The 19,862-nt window shown below is 40.7% G+C and overlaps 1 protein-coding gene across 1 annotated transcript in view; it reads right to left on the bottom strand.

The window, feature by feature from the left end:
* The window catches only part of SCEL (sciellin), a 119,933-nt gene that overhangs the window by 1,721 nt on the left and 98,350 nt on the right, over positions 1–19,862 (bottom strand). Inside the window, exons 12-19 of the mRNA XM_074944248.1 lie at positions 19,779–19,847; positions 16,236–16,292; positions 10,381–10,437; positions 9,827–9,886; positions 6,838–6,921; positions 4,891–4,962; positions 3,043–3,117; positions 788–896 (exon numbers count right to left, since the gene is read on the bottom strand). Coding sequence (XP_074800349.1) covers positions 788–896; positions 3,043–3,117; positions 4,891–4,962; positions 6,838–6,921; positions 9,827–9,886; positions 10,381–10,437; positions 16,236–16,292; positions 19,779–19,847 — 583 coding nt within the window. The remainder of the gene's footprint in view (positions 1–787; positions 897–3,042; positions 3,118–4,890; positions 4,963–6,837; positions 6,922–9,826; positions 9,887–10,380; positions 10,438–16,235; positions 16,293–19,778; positions 19,848–19,862) is intronic.

Raw genomic sequence — 19,862 nt, 5'->3', positions numbered from 1 at the left:
CAGAAACTGAGCTCTGAGTGCGAGAGCGAGGGTGAAGGTGCATTCAGAAACACCACAAAAGGAGACCAAAAAAGGCAGCAAGGAAGAACCAGGCACAGAAGCACTGATAGTTTGCCACTGAGAAAAAACTAAAAGCGTTGACTAGAAAAGAGCTTGGAACTGTGAGCAGTGAAATTGTCTCTTGCTTGATTCTTACTGTATTCAGGGAAATGGGACTTCACATACATTCTAAATAAACATGATTACGTGAAAGAAATATCTAATTCCACCATCAATTTCTCTCCTAATAGAGACAACCCACAAGATTCCACATTTTGGCTAACTGTTCACATCCAAAGGGGTAACTTTACCTATGCTGTACTGCCCAGCCTCACTAACTCCTACTAGTCCCTGGAAAATACAGCTCCTTCATAAGATTTCCAGAGCATCCTAACAATTAATGTCCCCTGAACTCCTCCTAGAAAGGAGTGATAGGAGGGTTCTGTGACATGTAGGGAATAAGACTGCAAGTCAATACAACTGAAGGCTTCTCTTGCAGGATTAGTGGGTGGGAAAATCTGAAGCAGCCCTGCTGGTTCCCTCACCACCCACAGGACCGGAAGAGGGGAAAAAGAGGTGCATGGTGCCAAGGCAAAAACTTCCCTCTCCCAGTGCAGGCTCTGTTCTGCTCCTGGAGGGAGAGGTGCTAAGGCCTACACATTGTTTTATGATATATGTAATATAATTCATGTTGTTCAGGATATATTTTTATTTATATTTAATGGCAGGAAGTGAAACCCCTTCTTACCTTGAAGCAAGTTGAGTGACAGCAAATCTGTAAGGCATCTAAGATCATTTTGGAATCTATGCCCAATGGCTTCCGGCAATATGTACACATATCTTTTTCAATTATACTCCTGTGTGTACATAATATAACATCAACTGTCAGAAAAGCAGCCCCCATTGAAATCAAGCGGGAGAACTGATTAATTTAGTATATTACTGTGGAAGGCCATTAGTATACAGCACATCAGTCAGGAATGTAATAATGATGCATCGCTATTCCATGTTCTAATTAATGGTAGTGATGTATGCAATGCAGGGATGGGCAACCTGATTAATACATTTACCAGGTAGCAAGAATACTGGCCTTATTTGGTGAGCTGAATGATTCTAAATAGCAGTCAGAACGTATTAAGTTGCTGGCTACCTGGGAGTGTACACAGTAAGGTACGCTAGTGTACCCAGTAGCTGGGAGGGTGTTGCTCAGCACAGGTAGACAGTATCTCTGCTCCAGATAGCACACTAAAATAGCAGTGTGGCTGCAACAGCATGGGTGGTGGGTCAGGCTAGCTGCCTGAATATGTACCTGGAGGGGTCACACAAACGAGATGGTACTCGGATAGCTGGCCTGAGCCACCATCCATGTCACTACAGCCACACTGCTATTTTTAGCACTCTGGCTCAAGAAGTTGCTGTACAGACATACCTTAAGTGGAGGGAGCAGGGATGGAAGCTAGTGATTAGGAGAACTTAATGTCTCAGAGAAGCATTCCCAGCAACTTGATGGTTGGATTTAGACTCTCAGTCAAGTGCCCAATCTTGCACTGAGTTTTGGTGCAGAAGCAGCCGGAAGCAGTTTCCTGCTCTCATTGCCGTCAAATTAACATGTGTACTGTTTGGATCATAGATTCATAGATATTACGGTCAGAAGGGACCATTATGATCATCTAGTCTGACCTCCTGCACAATGCAGGCCACAGAATCTCACCCACCCACTCCTGCGATAAACCTCTCACCTATGTCTGAGCTATCGAAGTCCTCAAATTGTGGTTTAAAGACTTCAAGGAGCAGAGAATCCTCCAGCAAGTGACCTGTGCCCCATGCTACAGAGGAAGGCGAAAAACCTCCAGGGCCTCTTCCAATCTGCCCTGGAGGAAAACTCCTTCCCGACCCCAGATATGGCGATCAGCTAAACCCTGAGCATATGGGCAAGATTCACCAGCCAGATACCCAGGAAAGAATTTTCTGTAGTAACTCATCCTCTCAGTTCTCTCTCTTTTTTTTGTCATTGTCCCCGATCTTTTCTCTAGACATCCTCATCTGCTGCTGCTGTGCTGGCTGCATAAATTGAACTAATTTCGCTCACACCCACACACTGTTATGCTCCTGTATCCATTCCCATTTACTGCTGCTGTTTGCTCTATAAGACTATCCATACCTACACCCCTAAACATTCACATTTTAGCCCTATTTTCATTATGAGTTTTTCTGAATGTGATTATTCCCAAATAATGGGAATGTGAATATTATCTGAATTTAAAATAGTGGGCACAGTTAAAAATTTATTTTTATTGATAGGTAAGGTATTACTGATTTAACCAGGTATTCCCTCTGTACTTGGAAATATCTTACCTACTGTTACAAATAAAACTTTTAAGTGCACACCACCTCCCACCCCCCACATCAGCCTATTTATCCATCTCTGTGGTCTAAACATTTATTCATTACAGACTCTGTCTCCACTATAGCAAAGAGAATTGTCCAAAACCAACATCTGCCAAAAGTAGATATATACAGAAGCTCAGAGCCAACTCTATCACCTAAAGCACTGGCCATTGTTTTATTAAAGATTGTAAATGTCAGCACTGGCAAGACTAAGGGCATGGCAGGCTGGGGTATAAATCTACTTCGTGTTAGTCTGCCATGCACTAACTGTCTGTGTGGATCTGTTGATCAAAGGGCACTAGGGAACATTTAGTGCATGGCAGGAGGATCTACACAAACAGTTAGTGTGCAGCAGGCTAGTTTGAGGTAGATTTGCACCCCAGCTTGTCGCAAACTGACTGTTTGTACAGACAAGCCCTAATGTAATGTAACTTATAATGCAGAGCACAAGGCCATGGAAATGGCAAGGTTCCATTGAAAGGCAGGCCTGTCTGAGTAGACAGTCTGATCATGATTGTGGTGGCTTCCACTCTGCTTGTTTGTCTGTAGATATGGGTGCTATTGTAAAATGTCAGTGTTCCTCGATAGCACACTGCACTATTCATAGATACTTACCGATCAGAAGTAGAGTAAACAGTTTTGATAGACTTTCCAGCGACCTTTTCTTCATATGCATCATTGGGTGATTTGCTGTAATGTAGTGAATGATTCGTAGTTAGCAAGCAATACTTTTGGCTTTTCAAGGCTTTCCTGAAAATGTGCATTTCATAAATGCTAACATATACCCGAACCAGTGGTCACATGGTAAAAATAAATTGAGAGATGAGTTTTGTCATTTTTTGTTTTAACACTCAATTGAGAAAATAAATCTCAGTTTAATGTAAATTAAAACTAAATGCCAAGTTTTATGCTGTGCTGTTTTATAATTCCCTAGCATTTCAAACTGAAATCACAAACCCATCAAGGAAAATCTGAAAAATGATATTTTTACTGCATGTGATCTAAATGTTATAGATTGATCAGTTATAAGGTCAGAAGAGATCACTATGATCATCTAGTCTGACCTCCTGTATTACCCAGGCCTGAGGACTCCCCTGAATTAATTCCTGTTTGAACTGAAGCATATCTGTTAGAAAAAGCATCAGGACCCAGAGAAATGCCATGTTTTTCTACCAGTGCTAGAAGAGCTGCCCTTTTAGTACTGGCCAATCATTTTTTGCTAAAATTGTGATGTATCCCTAGAAGTACAGTGAGCACCATTAAAATATAAAGTTGTTTATTACAGAATGGTATGTCTAGTTACCACAGTAATTGTAAAGCTCCTTATACTGAGAACAGGAAATACGGTAGTAAATTTAACTATTTGGGGAGCTAAACGTTCAGTTTTTTAACAGAGCTTGTTCTGGCTACTTTATTGTCAAGAATAATTTCACTGAGCACACCAATAACCATCAGTTGGGAGGCAGGTAAGAAAGTCAACCTGCCAAGCAAATTCACAGCTTTTGAACTTTTCTGAACTTATTTAATAACCCTATTTCCTTAGGACTACATTGGTATTACCATAAAGTAATAATTACATAGTTTGTATCACCATTTTATAATACAGTTAAAAATAAGTTTACAGTAGTGGTTACTTGTCTTAGATGCCTTCTTTCAGAGAGTGTAAGGGTGGGTTTGTGATTAAGGCACTAATTGGGACTCAGGAAATCCTGGTTCCATGCCTAGCTGTGCCACAGACTTCCAGACTCTCATGGGAGTTCCACCATGGCAGGACATCTCTAATTTTCACTAGAAAACTCCACAGTAGCCCAGGTGGCAGAGGCTGCCCCAAAGGGATACAATGAACTGCATCCCACAGTCTGCATGACCGTAACACTTCACGCATCTAGTGCTACCTACTTTTCAGGTTGTGTTGGCTTTTGAGGGGAGGCTGTGGTCGCATTGCATCATTGCAACCTCTTTCCAGTGAGTGTCCCTCTGCTGAGAAACCTGTACCCTGGCTTTACACCAAGCCACCACAAACCAGTTCTGAATTTAGCTTGCCATGGTCTTTACTTTAATCACAAGTGGCCAAGTCAGAGAGGTTGCTATGCATGTGTAAACATCCATATAAGTCAGAGTCTCCTGTTCATCTCTGCATTTTTATATCTGTTTTTTTCAGTTGTACCTGGCCTCTCTGAACTTCTCTTTGGTGTTCCAATTGTTTCTCTCCAATCTGCTCTCCAACTACCTTACATTAAGCTGCCCTATCTGATATTGGGATGTTATGATAGTTCAAACTTTAAAACTAAATCAGGGATGGAGATGTCATTATATGTACTATGCATCCAGCACTCAACATAATTTTCATATTGGGTGCACTATGCCTGAAAATAACATTGTTCGTGCTTAAACTGATATTTTCAGAACTATTGCATAAATAAAAACTATAGAGAAAAATACCTGGACGAATCTTTCCCGTACCTAGTCTCCTCGTATGTCCTTGTGTACACAACTTTATTCTTTGGACTTGAGTAACTGGTTGAAGTATTATTTCTGAAATACACAAACACATGTATAACTACATCTTTAAAAAAAGATTAATTATACTATATACAAAACAATTATGAGAGGCTGTAAATAATAACAAGTATAATTCCTAAACCTGAATTTCACTGATTATTTTAGGCTCCAATCTTGCCCTCACAAAGTTCCGGGGACTCTGGGCCCTCAGTCAGCAACTGAGTGCATGTTGTTTCATATGATAGCAGGAAACTATTCACTACATATAATAGAGATGTACAAAAATAATTAACATTGGGATGAAATCTAATCCTCCTTCCCCTGGAAATTCCATATTCTGAAGAATTGTTTTTAATTTCAATCCTGCCACTCTCCCCTTAATTTGCCATGTTGCTACCTGGTCTAGTACCTATAGCAAAGTACTTAGCACTCTTCTGAAGAATTAACTATGTAAAAATAGATAGAACAACATATGAGGACATTTCATTTCATTTCAATACTTTTAATGAATTAATCTGGTTTTCTAGTCCCAGTAAAGGGTACATATTCCGTCAAGCTTAAAGGGAACACTACATGCTGCAGCTCACTCTTTGCCTGCTTATTATGGTTTTGTTTCCATTACACTACTCAAAGCTAGTCACAATGTTACAAAAGCCATGACAACTGAGAAATTGTACGCCAGCTGCAAAATGTTGATGAATGTGTGTGTTGAATATTTATTCTGAGTCCTGAAGTTATGTTTCCTTTCACTCTTGGCCAAATTGTCACCCAGGCCTATGTGGCAATGCACAAGTGTAAGAGTAAGCAAGAACCCTCAGCATCCTGTTGCAGATGTAGGAAGAAGAGCAGGGATTGTACACCTGGTTCTTTCTTCCCCTCTAAGCAAGAGGCAGGGAGTGGGTGGAGAGGGCAGGGATGGGTGGAGCCTTGGCTCCAGCTGACACAATGCACGTCCCATTCCTCAGGACTGAATGGCATCTTGAACTGCTTTGGATAAAGGTCAGTAGCAGAATTCTTCCACGCTCCTCCCTGACAAGGAGCAAGTGAGGAGGAGTGAAGGAATTATGGTTCAAAGTCACAGTTCCTTCCCTTTACTCCTCCTAGGTACGTGAAGTTATGGACTGCCACTTACACAGGACTGTGCTTAAAGGCACAGTCTAGCCCTGTGTTAGTAATATGGTTGTGCTGTTTGCTCTTGAAGAGTGACTATACTCATTTTCATGTTTAAACAGAAATGTCACTGAGGCTTTCAATTCCTCATCCAGAATGTTCTTTCATTCAGGCAGAATGATATACTGTTTATTTGTTGTCAAAAGGTTTTTAATCATTTGATAATCCTGTCATGACTTTGTGCAGAAAAACATGTTATTTCTTATTTTCACCTGCTTTCCTGCTACCCATCAATAAGTGGCAAGTTGGTACTTTTTCCAGGCATCCAGCATATAAATTTGGTCAATTTTCACTGAGATTTACAATATAAGTGTCTGTAGTTACAGATTCTAGCTAAAGGAAGAGACTCCAGCACTGAAAGGGAAGCATCTTTTAAAAAAATCTATTTTGCTTCAGTCTGTGCATGGCCTGTAAGGCAGAAAACTCAGTACAGTTCTGCTGAGAAAGGTGAGAGATGACACACGGTGTCTCTGCCCACCATATGCCTTGGAGCAGTGTGACCTGGAGGTTCTGTCCATAGCAGCATGGAAGGAGGTCTCTGGGTGGGGCAGAGAGTGTAAGGGCACAACCCCAGTAAATATATCCTTTGTTTTCCTTGCCACTCCACAGGCTGGTGGGAGGATTCCAGTCTCTATGGAACTTCTGCACATAAAGCCTGTTCACCTGGATTTTGTGTAAGGAAGAGTGCTTGAGGCATTATTCATTTATTTAAACTTTGTAACTCATTGACTACAGCACCTGGATCCTCTGTTGTCATAAAAGTAGTTTGTGTCAGATCGGTTATTTGGAGCATTAGCAGAATCAGAGGGTTGCTCAGTTGTCCTAAAATAAACCAAGGACAAGACAAAGATTTATGACACAAAGTATATTTTTAAATCATGCACAGTTAGACCACTTTCAGTGACGCCTGAATGTGGCCCTGTGTTACTAACATTAGAAAGTGAACAGGAGATGTTTTTTCTTTCCTTTTTTTTTAAAAAAGGGTGTGAATTTAGAAGCCATGAAATATGGCAGATTGACAGTCCAGCAGACTAAATCCTTCTGCGTGCCCCCAGACATCTCAAGCTGTGGGGGCAGCAACCATGCAAGTTTTCTCATATACCTTCTATGGTGACCTGGAGGGACCATCTCTAGGTTGTGAGCCAGTTGTTCAGTGTCCATCCCCAAACAGTCCCTGGCAACTCTAATGAGAGTGGTGACAAGGTTGCCAATTAGTGCCTTGTGGTGGTGGTTTTGTGATGTGGACATTTACTAATTGGCAACTGGACCAAGACCTCCAAATAAAGGATGGTCAAAACAAGAACCATTTTATTCACCCCCCCAACTCCTAAACTTTGGAAAGAGTTATTCAGCTGAAGACGACCCACATCCAAACTGATCTTAGTAGTTTGGGTCTATTTTCTGTCTGGAGCTAGTACTGGCTCTAGTTTGGTCATCACACACCTCCATCCTTTTGTCCAAGCCCACTCCCTGGCACATCCACTCTCGCCACCTGTCCAACGCCCAGTGATGTCACTTACCTGGGGAAGGAGCTTGGTGGCTTTTACCAACTGCTCCTCCTTGATAACTTCAGGGAGTCCTTATCAGCCATTTCAGGTGGCTCACTGAATGCTCCCTAATCCTTGAAGAAGCTAATAAAGAGCTACTACCTAGCCCTCTTGCCCTGAAGACATCAGGAGGGTGAAAGCTATAAAGACCACTACCCACACGAAAACAAGACATCTGCAGGTATGCGGTCAGCAAGGATAGGGGCAAGAAGAATCCCTTGTGGATCTGTGAATGAGGATAACAGGGAAAGAGGGAGAGAGCTGGAGAGGGTGGGGGGATAAAGAGGCTGTGCGTCCACCAGACAGGGTGCACAAATACACACAGAGAATCTGAAAATGAGGCCACTAAAGACACCAAAAGGCCATAGAACCTCATGCCAAGATGACAACAGCAGCTAGTTTGGTATGGAGATGTTGGAAAGGAAGGTTTATCACAACACCTGTTCTGGCAAGGGGATTGTGTGGGGATACAAGGCTATGGGTCTTGTTGGGGACCTCTGTAGACTTGGATACATGTCCAAACTTTTAAATGTTTTTCTCATTAATTGAATGCCAAACTCTGTAAGGTTCCCATTAATAGTTTTCATTTCTACTGTCAAATTGCTGTGTTGATTGTGGGGTTTTTATATGTTATCTGTATTTCTGCAATGTTGGCAATGGATTTTTGGATACATATTACATTTTAAATGGGGACTTTAAAAATACCAGCACAGAACAGATACACAGATTTTTAACAACAAAAAATAAGGAATCAATATTGGGGTTAATTTTTTTTAAAACTAGAGTTTTATTTCAGTTCAGAACAAGCCACATGGAAAACAGGGTCCAAAGAACATGTTTTGGTGTAATACGGTGATGGGTGCATTAGAAATGACTAGCTAGCTGCTAGATAGACACACAAAGCAGCACCAGGATTCCTGTATACATATCCCAGTTTCCTAGAGTTTTCATGGCTGTAAACAGGACATTCTACAGAGCATAAACTTAACCTCATCAACCTAATGCAGTGATTTAAATAGGAACTACTAACAATATTCGTGATTTTTTTTAAACAGTGAAGCTCAAACAAAAGGCGACTATAACCGTATGTCAAAAGCTACAGCTCTGCCAAAAGTTAAATTCAGAGAGAAAGTGATAACCAGGAGCCTGAACACTGGTTATTTTGCCTGCTGTTTGATTTGTTGCAGTGAGATTGCCAAGGTCTGGATTCGCCACTAAATGAATCTTCCTCCATTTCAGTGTTTTACATGCACAGCATGTAGCATGAAGCAGTAACCTCCATTGTGCCTCAACCTTGATGTGGCAGAACTACTTTAAGAGCTGAGAGAGAAGTTGATTCTCTGTATACTTTCAGTCCTTGCCTCTCTGATGAGACTGCTAGCCAGGGTAGTATCTTGATAGGGACTTTTGTGATGTGAACACCTCTATTTTAAGAAAAGGATTGAAATTATTAATTTACTGAAATGACTAATTCTTCTTAAATATTTAGAGTGGGAGGTGGGAGAGGGTTCCATTCAGATATAAAGTTTAATGAAGGATTCTCTCTAAATGAAAACAAAATACCATGAATGTTTTCCCTGAAAGACTGACTGCTAAATTTAGTTACATTAAATGAATCAAGCATCTGAGGGGTCGCCGTGTTAGTCTGGATCTGTAAAAGCGGCCAAGAGTCCTGTGGCACCTTATAGACTAACAGACGTATTGGAGCATAAGCTTTCGTGGGTGAATACCCACTTCATTGGATGCACACCCACGAAAGCTTATGCTCCAATATGACTGTTAGTCTATAAGGTGCCACAGGACTCTTGGCCGCTTTTAAATGAATCAAGACTTCAACAGCTCAAGTGACCAGGAACCCTAGAAGCACTGATGTATGCTTTAAACTATCAAACACCTTAATACACCTACAAGTACTTCTTTGTGACACCAAGACATTTGCATGCACTAAGGGAGTAATGTGTTCTGACTTTTAAAAAAAATAAATAAATACAGCTATATATTAATTATATTAGGCAAATTTATAAATAAATTCATATGTCTTTCTAAAGATCTGAAACTTTGACATGCTTACATTGGTAAGGAACATTCCCATGCACAGTACTGCACAGGAAAATGCTCCACCACTACAAACCATTTTAATTTTCAAAGACTGTAAGACCACGCTATGAATTAAGTCTTACCGATTTTTATTTTGCTCCACAGGAGCCTTTACCTCAATGCGATCGTCAAGATCTTGGCCTCTATGAAAATGAAATATACCTCAGTGTTAGTCAAAATTTTCAATTCAACTATAAATTAGCTATAAGGATGGACTTGCATTTTAAAAAGGAAAAAGCATAGAATTTTTCCACAAGTAAGAGATTGCTGACTACACTGCACCATTGTCCTGGTTGCCTGACAAACACTGCTTTCCAGGAGAGAGTCCTCCATCTTTATTATTTATTAAAGCAGATGTATGCTGAGCAGTTTGAGTTTCAATAATAGAAAATAAAATCCTTTGTAATATCTACATTGAATTATTTCCGTTTACTATCTTGTATTTATTTGGAAGTTAAAAAGAAATTAACATGGGTTTTACTTTAATAACGTAGACCAAGTCAATTAATTGTTGTTAGTTTTGACGCCTGTAACCACATTTACTGAAATAAACCCTCAATAACAAGACTCACACTTAAGCAGCTACCCAACTACAAACCCTTTTACAATATGCGAGAAACCTCACTACAGGCCTTGCCTCTTATTTTTCTGTGCAGCAGTATTTACAGCAGTGAGATCATCAAGGTCTTTTCCTCTGTGAAACAACAAAAATAGAGTGATGTTAAAATATTCTGCTTGATTATAAAATTGGATATAAGTAGGATTTCTGTTTAAAAAATGAAGAAAAACATGCACATTCCCCAGGAAATAATGCATACTGAATAAGTTTGTTAATAGTTCACAAATAGTTATGCCAAATTGTTATTGATAGTCACAAAAATATGCTTAATTTTCCATTTGCAAGAGGAAAAATTCTGATGCTTCCCACAGAAGTGTTCCCTTTTGTGGATCTAAATATATGAAAACTATCATTTAGATTTAGATTCCTACTCTACATTATATGTGCCAGTGAAAAAAGAAATGAAGTGTCTGAAGAATTCTGACATTAATTCACAGTCTTCTAGGGCATAGATTTCTGTTTCTAGCATTAGTTCACAAAGATAAGAAATATTGTAAACACTAAAATTAAGGAAGCTTGCATTCTGCTAAGGAACTTCTGAATAAATATACATTTGTCCAGTTAGTGTGTTTTTTGGAATGACAGAAGTGATCTACTGTCATATATGTTGACTGAGGCTTTATTTAAATTTCCATCCTTGGACTAAAAATGTAAGCATTTAAAAACTAACAAAAATAGATTAAAAACATTAATTTTTTCCACTTATTCTATTAAATTATTATACCAATAAATTATGGTAGATTTAAAGCTGTGCTAATCATCTTATGTTGTGAAGTATTTTAATACCACCTTCCTTAAATTAATATGAAGAATTAAACCATAACACATGACTGTATTACAAATACAACACAATTACAGTTTAAATATAGAGAAACACTTTCACTTTTACAAGTAAGATTAAACAAGTAGCTGAATTTTAATACAGAACTTTATTTTGACTTTAAATAACTCTCTCCTTCTCTACTGACTTGAAAAAAATGGAACAATGTGTAATCAGTTGTAACCAGTACAACAAAAGGATAGATCCTTTCTAGGGCTGCAGGTGGGGAGTAAAACCATAAAGTTAACTTCACTCCAACTAGCCAGTTAGCTCTGACTACAAACTTCTTTTTTAGCTTGTTTTTTAAAGTTGTTCTTTGTGGACCAAGAAGATGCTAGTATGGATTTCACTTTGATGTGGAGGTCTCTCACACAGTTCAGCCTGCAAAGGGGAACATAGTTAACTGAGTCTACTCATAGTAGCTTAATCCTGCAAAAAGATGGATGCTTCCTAAGAGTCACTGAGCACCTCAACTTCCAGTTGTGTCAGTGACATGCAGGCCCAGATCCACAAAGGGACTTAAGTATTGTGATGCTGTGGATATTCACTGTGAACAAATAATTAGTTACTGGTCCAGAGACAGAATGTCCAGTAGTTGTTGGGGCACCCACCTGGGAGACAGGAGACCTAGTGTCCAGTCCTCCTGCTCCAATGACTTTTTACCACAGAGGAACAGCTTCAACTGGAGAGACTGAGGGAACCCCACATCAGAATATCCCACCTCTCAGTGGTTAGAGCACTCACCTGAGAGGTGGGGGATCCCTGTTCAAATCCTGTGTCTTCCTCTGCTGGGCAGGAGAGGGGGAATTAAACCGGGGCCTCCCACATCCTAGGTGAGTGCTCTAACCACTAAGCTAAACATTATAAGGTGAGCATCATGACCTCCATCTCCTTCTAGATTTTGAATGGGACTTGATCCCGTAGGCAGCCTCTGAGCACACCTACCAGATTGGGCCCTGCACACAAATTAGGTGGAGGATGCCTATCTTTCCCCAGTTCGTGGATCGCTCTGAGGCTTAGGTGGGCGATGGTATCTGGGTACCTAGAGAGAAGTGGCAGTGTGCATGACAAAAGGCAGAAATCTTCTACCCTGAAAATTTAGGCACTGAGCAAGTTTAGGCATCTACAGGGTTCAGCAGGAGTTTTGTGGATCACAGTGGAGCTTAAAACTGGAATTTAAACACTTAACTACCTTTGTAGTTCCAGGCCTCAGTGTCTCTCAGACTCTGGCTCAATGTGAAAGCTACATTTCCCTTTAAATTAAAATTTGGACTGGATATGGTAGCACTGATGCTCAGGGAGTTATAACTATGCCCAGACTGTGGGGGAAGGGGGGGTAAAATAATGGGAGTGGTATGGAGTGGAAATCTATCAACTTCATGAAAAAACTCATACAGATACAGACAGACATCTTCCTCTCCAAATGCAAACAGATGGACATCACACCAAAAGGACTGAAGGTAAAAAATCCATTACAATCTACATACCACACAGACTATTCTGACAGCTTGTGCCACACGCTCTCAAAGAAACTGCGGAACCACCTGATCAACATCCTCTACAGCAAACAGGGAAAGATTAAAAATGAGCTCTCAAAACTGGATACTCTCATAAAAAACCAACCTTCCACACAAACTTCCTCATGGCTGGACTTTACAAAAACTAGACAAGCCATTTACAACACACACTTTGCTTCTCTACAAAAGAAAAAGGACACTAAACTATCTAAACTACTACATGCCACAAGAGGCCACAACAGTGGTTCCCTTAACCCACCCAGCAATATTGTTAATCTATCCAACCATACTCTTAGCCCAGCAGAAGAATCTGTCCTATCTCGGGGCCTCTCCTTCTGCCCCTCCACCCCCATGAACATGATACAGTTCTGTGGTGACCTAGAATCCTATTTTCGACGTCTCCGACTCAAGGAGTATTTCCAACACACCTCTGAACAACATACTAATCCACAGAGACCTTCCTACCAAGACTACAAAGAAGGATTCTGGGTGGACTCCTCCTGAAGGTCAAAACAACAGACTGGACTTCTACACAGAGTGCTTCCGCCGACGTGCACGGGCTGAAATTGTGGAAAAGCAGCATCACTTGCCCCATAACCTCAGCCATGCAGAACACAATGCCATCCACAGCCTCAGAAACAACATCATAATCAAAAAGGCTGACAAAGGAGGTGGCGTCGTCATCATGAATAGGTCGGAATATGAACAAGAGGCTGCTAGGCAGCTCTCCAATACCACTTTCTATAAGCCATTACCCTCTGATCCCACTGAGAGTTACCAAAAGAAACTACAGCATTTGCTCAAGAAACTCCCTGAAAAAGCACAAGAACAAATCCGCACAGACACACCCCTGGAACCCCGACCAGGGGTATTCTATCTGCTACCCAAGATCCATAAACCTGGAAATCCTGGAAGCCCCATCATCTCAGGCATTGGCACCCTGACAGCAGGATTGTCTGGCTACATAGACTCCCTCCTCAGGCCCTACGCTACCAGCACGCCCAGCTATCTTCGAGATGCCACTGACTTCCTGAGGAAACTACAATCCATCGGTGATCTTCCTGAAAACACCATCCTGACCACTATGGATGTAGAAGTCCTCTACACCAACATTCCACACAAAGATGGACTACAAGCCGTCAGGAACAGTATCCCCGATAATGTCACGGCAAACCTGGTGACTGAACTTGTGACTTTGTCCTCACCCATAACTATTTCACATTTGGGGACAATGTATACCTTCAAATCAGCGGCACTGCTATGGGTACCCACATGGCCCCACAGTATGCCAACGTTTTTATGGCTGACTTAGAACAATGCTTCCTCAGCTCTCGTCCCCTAATGCCCCTACTCTACTTGCACTACATTGATGACATCTTCATCATCTGGACCCATGGAAAAGAAGCCCTTGAGGAATTCCACCATGATTTCAACAATTTCCATCCCACCATCAACCTCAGCCTGGACCAGTCCACGCAAGAGATCCACTTCCTGGACACTACCATGCTAATAAGCGATGGTCACATAAACACCACCCTATACCGGAAACCTACTGACCAGTATTTCTACCTACATGCCTCCAGCTTTCACCCAAATCACACCACACGATCCATTGTCTACAGCCAAGCTCTACGATACAACCGCATTTGCTCCCACCCCTCAGACAGAGACAAACACCTACAAGATCTCTATTAAGCATTCTTACAACTACAATACCCACCTGCTGAAGTGAAGAAACAGATTGACAGAACCAGAAGAGTACCCAGAAGTCACCTACTACAGGACAGGCCCAACAAAGAAAATAACAGAACGCCACTAGCCATCACCTTCAGCCCCCAACTAAAACCTCTCCAACGCATCCTCAAGGATCTACAACCTATCCTGAAGGACGACCCATTACTCTCACAGATCTTGGGAGACAGGCCAGTCCTTGCTTACAGACAGCCCCCCAACCTGAAGCAAATACTCACCAGCAACCACACACCACACAACAAAACCACTAACCCAGGAACCTATCCTAGCAACAAAGCCCGTTGCCAACTGTGTCCACATATCTATTCAGGGAACGCCATCATAGGGCCTAATTACATCAGCCACACTATCAGAGGCTCATTCACCTGCACATCCACCAATGGGATATATGCCATCATGTGCCAGCAATGCCCCTCTGCCATATACATTGGCCAAACTGGACAGTCTCTACGTAAAAGAATAAATGGACACAAATCAGACGTCAAGAATTATAACATTCAAAAACCAGTCAGAGAACACTTCAATCTCTCTGGTCACTCGATTAGAGACCTAAAAGTGACAATTCTTCAACAAAAAAACTTCAAAAAAAGACTCCAACGAGACACTGCTGAATTGGAATTAATTTGCAAACTGGATACAATTAACTTAGGCTTGAATAGAGACTGGGAGTGGATGGGTCATTACAGAAAGTAAAACTATTTCCCCGTGTTTATTTCACACACACACACCCCCAAACTGTTCCTTAGACGTTCTTGTCAACTGCTGGAAATGGCCCACCTTGATTATCACTGCAAAAGGCTCCCGCCCCCACCCCACCCCCCGCTCTCCTGCTGGTATTAGCTCATCTTAAATGATCACTCTCCTTACAGTGTCTATGGTAATACCCATTGTTTCATGTTCTCTGTGTAAATAAATCTCCTCACTGTATTTTCCACTGAATGCATCCGATGAAGTGAGCTGTAGCTCATGAAAGCTTATGCTCAAATAAATTTGTTAGTCTCTAAGGTGCCACAAGTACTCCTTTTCTTTTTGCGAATACAGACTAACACAGCTGCTACTCTGAAACTGGTCCTAAGTTTGGAGATCATTGTGTAGCTCCTACTAGCAAAGTAGTGTGGCAGCTTCCTGCTTTAGCTCATTCCTAAAACGGTTTATGGACAACAAGGACCTTGGTCTGAATCTCTCTCTATTGAAATTGAGGTCCAACACACAAGTCAGTCCCTTTAGAATGTGGGGCAATTTATTAACTGCTTAACTCTGCTCTGTCTCTGGCAAACACAGCTATTCTGAGTTCTTCAAAATTTTGTTTAATCCCCTACAAAATATATCTAAAGTTACATAGGAAGTTGTACTGGATACTGATGAACTCTGAGGCAGCTATAAACATGCATGGAGATTGCCAATGATTCTCACACACACACACACACCCTCCTGGGCTGGGGTGCTGGAAAAATTTGTGTAGTGAGAGTGCTGAGAGCCATTGAACCAAACCGTAAACCCTATATATAATGGAAACCACTTCAAGCCAGGGGTACAGCAGAACCCCCATCATCCCTAGTTCCAGCATCTGGGTGCTGACTGATTAGTTAATAGTGCATAAGTGTTATTTCATCATTGCTATTATTTTCAGAAGTACAGGATGGCATTAGAATGAACAGCCGGTGCTACTTTTTAGTCCTTTAAAGACTTTATGGATTTTAATATTAGTCTTTTTTCAAACTCCAATAATTATACACTACCACCTGCATCAGAAAAATAGAAACCGAGATGCTTCCAAGACTTACCCCTTGTCATCTGTGTGAGTTGTGGGATTTTTTTTTAGATTATCAAGATCTTGGCTCCTATAAAAGATAAAGCAAAACCAGAGCAGGTCACAGTCAGTAAATACAACTGTCCATTAGCTAAAATTAAGGACTTGCTTAAAGTAAAGAGGTTATTGACACGTTTTTCAAGAAAGATGGAGTTAAACTGATGGCAAAGTTGAAAGCCTACATTGCTAATTCAATTATATACAACCTGTAAATATATACCCATTCAGGTATTTCCATTTGACCCAAGCAACACCTGATTATGTTTTAGAAACAACCAACTACACCTAACATATGCGACAAAAGGGTAAATGCCTTCTTAGCATTCATAATCATGATTTAAAAACCCCTACTTCAATAACTTTAAAAAAAAATTGCATGCCTTTTAGCCAGCAATGAACTTTAAACCATGAGATTACTGAATCATAAAATCAGCAGAATATTACTATGATGTATGAAGAATGAGTCCCCACTGAGAAAAAAAACATAGCATAAACTAGAAGAAGCTAATCAGCGGGAAGAATCTTCTTGGCTTGTATTGACCAGTCACCCCTCTGGACCACCAGGATTCTGATTTAATTCTCACTGTGTTGGTGGGACAGCATGTCCAGCTATGAACTGGGAGGCATGTTACTTGGATAAACCCACTCATTCTAGACCCTCTAGTCTCTAGCTGGCAGACAACACTTCCATTGTCTGACATTTCACAATTTAAGTTTGCTCTCCATAAAATTACAGCTGGTTGGAAAACAGAATTTCTGTTCCATGGAAAATTGTCACTTGTCAAAATGTATTTTCATTCCAAATCAGAAAGAAAAGCTGAAAATTTTAATATTTATTGCAGAATGAAAATTCCAAACAAATTCTGATTACCGAGCTATTCAAATATTTAGTTTCAGTAGCACTGAATCACTTCATTTCAAAAATGTTGAAGCAATATAAAATAACGTAATATATGATCATAATAAATTATGGTAATAATAAATGTTGAAATGAAATGAGTCAAAATGAAACATTTTTACCTTATTATAATTTTCTATTTCAACATGTGTTTGCAAAAATGTTTCCATTTCAGTAAACTGCATTTTCTAAAGTAAAATTTTTGGTCAAAAACTTTTTCAACCAGCTCTACCTAAAAATCAATCCTAACATTGCCTGTACACTTTAATTAGGTTAATATCTTGTATCATTGATTTGTGAAGGAAATAAGAGTTGGGTTGGAAGTATAAAGCTGTTCTTAAATAGAGGACAACAAGAAAACAGCAATTCCCACTACAGTACCACTCTGACTTCCTGTAAAGCCCAGTCTCATTCTCCTAGTGCACAGTGTTGCATGTGTCTTATTACTTGAAATTCCAATAGCTGCACATTAAACAGTTCTATCTTCAAACACACATTTAGTGAAAGATAAAGACAAAGGGCTTTGCAAGATTTCCCCTTGTCATTTGTCAGCTGTGGGATTCACTTTGGGATTACCAAGATCTTGTCTTCTTTAAGGATCAAACAAAATTAGCATGAGGGAGTCAGAGGACATTCAACATCAATTGTCTAACATTACGTAAGAGCTATTAATAAATATGTAATCTGCATATTCTTCTAGAATCACTGATAAATTTAAATTTGTTATGTTTGTAATTCTGATATATTTATGGCCACTAACACAGTGTTGCCAACGCTCACTATGTTATCACAAGTCTCATGGTATTTAATGTTTTTCTTAAAGCTCCAGATCCTGGATTCATTTGATTATGTGAGAATCTCAGCTTTCATTAAAAGAAAAGTAAGTTTCTAGCCCCTGGTTGTAGAGAAATGCTTGAAAACAAACCTTAAGGCTCAAAAAAGAAGGCAGATTAAAAGAATCCAAAATTTATTATTTTTAAGCCTATCTCATGATGATGCTCTCCCGCCCACATAGCTGCCGCTGCTCATTTGAGATGGTTTAATTACGCTGATAGCGTGCCGCTGTAAGTCTCTAGTGTACACATAGCCCTAGTTGTTTCTAACTCACCTGGGACCTGATCCAAAGCCTATTGCAGTCAATGGGAGTCAGGCACCTGTTACATCTTGTCTTAATTAAACCCTGATCCTGGAATTGAAGACATGTCAAGTGTCACAGATCTCATGTGACACTAATGTATGTAGGCAGACCTTCACACATTCCTGCATCCCAGAATGAATGTTACACATTCACTTGGGCTCTAGAAAGCAGGAAGGCTTGGACTGCTGCCACTACAGGGGCTGCTGTGGTGCCTGATGAAGCATGCAGGTGCAAGATGAAGACCTCTCTGCCTTCCCCTTTGGCTGCTTTCAAATTGCCCTGCAGTTTCTCAGACACAAGGAGCAACAGAAAGGGGAAGAGGTAGCATTGGTGACATGACATGAGTGCTCCACAGGCAGGAAAGGTGAGGGGCTTCTGGGGATGTGTGAAGTGACAGGAACCATGGGGGCAGCTGGGAAACAAGGCAGGACCTACTGGAGGGTGGGGAGATAGGGGACAGGGTACTGGGGAGGACAAGGGAGACCAGAACTACAGGGGGACAGGAAGTAAGGGAGGAGCAGGAGCTGCTGAAGGGAAGAAGAGCAAATGGGGAAACAGAGTGGGTGGACAGAATAGGGACGGGAGCCTGCAGGAGGAAAGCAGCTAATAGTGCTAGTGCCGCCAGGTTGCCAACTCATGATTCTATCTGCATCTCCTGATATTTGGTGTTTTTCTTAAAGCTGCAGCTCCTGGAGTCGTGAGATTACACATGAAACTCAGTTTATCCTCACCATTGCTTTGTGACGTAATCCCTAAAGACAGAGCATTGGATGGTGGGGTTTTGGGTTTTTTTTTTTAAAGTATTCAAGAATATAGTGTGGCGGGGTGGGGGGTGGGAGGGAATAGGATATATATGACTATTATTTTCCATATAGCAGTGATTCTTAAACTATTCTCCAGAAAGAGCTTGCTGGTCACATGATTCCAACTCTCCTGCTTGTTTCAAAAGGCTAAGTAACATAAAAAGCCATCTAAAAGCAAGATTAAATACTTTCTATTACTTTTCCATGTAATTACTTTAGTTGCCACATGAATGTTATTTGCTCATCAGTAAGAGACAAGTTGGTCTGAGCAATCAGGGATGTTCCAAGAGACAGTCTCACTATTAAGATGAAAGATAAAGTTTTCAATAGTGCCTAAGTAACTTAGGATCCTAAGTCCCGTTGACTTTTAAAGAGACTTAGAGCTTGTCTACACAGTGCTGCAGAGTGCTCTACAAGGGGTATGAACTTGTAAGGGGCAAAGTGCTCTACCATGTTGTGCTCTAACTGCCCCATATAGACCTGGCTGGCATATCCTACTGCTAATTGGCGCAAACTAAAAAGGTGCCTAGTTCACGTCGGTGTGATCCCATTCAGAGCCTCACTCACTTAGAGGATTTTGAAAAATTGTACCCAAAGTCTGCAATAATAAAAATTTTGGCCACTCCTGCCTTATAAAAATTGTGTCACAATTTACAATTAACGGTATGTCGGCCCTACCTTGTTGTTCTTTCTGTTGTGATTCTTCTTTCAGCAACAAATATGCCAGGTTTTGTTGGAGATACCTGCCTATAAAAAATTAAA

This window comes from Natator depressus, chromosome 1, assembly GCF_965152275.1.
Source record: "Natator depressus isolate rNatDep1 chromosome 1, rNatDep2.hap1, whole genome shotgun sequence".
Taxonomy (NCBI): Eukaryota; Metazoa; Chordata; order Testudines; family Cheloniidae; genus Natator; species Natator depressus.
Note: the sequence above shows the minus strand (reverse complement) of the source record. Positions and strands in the feature narration are given on the sequence as shown.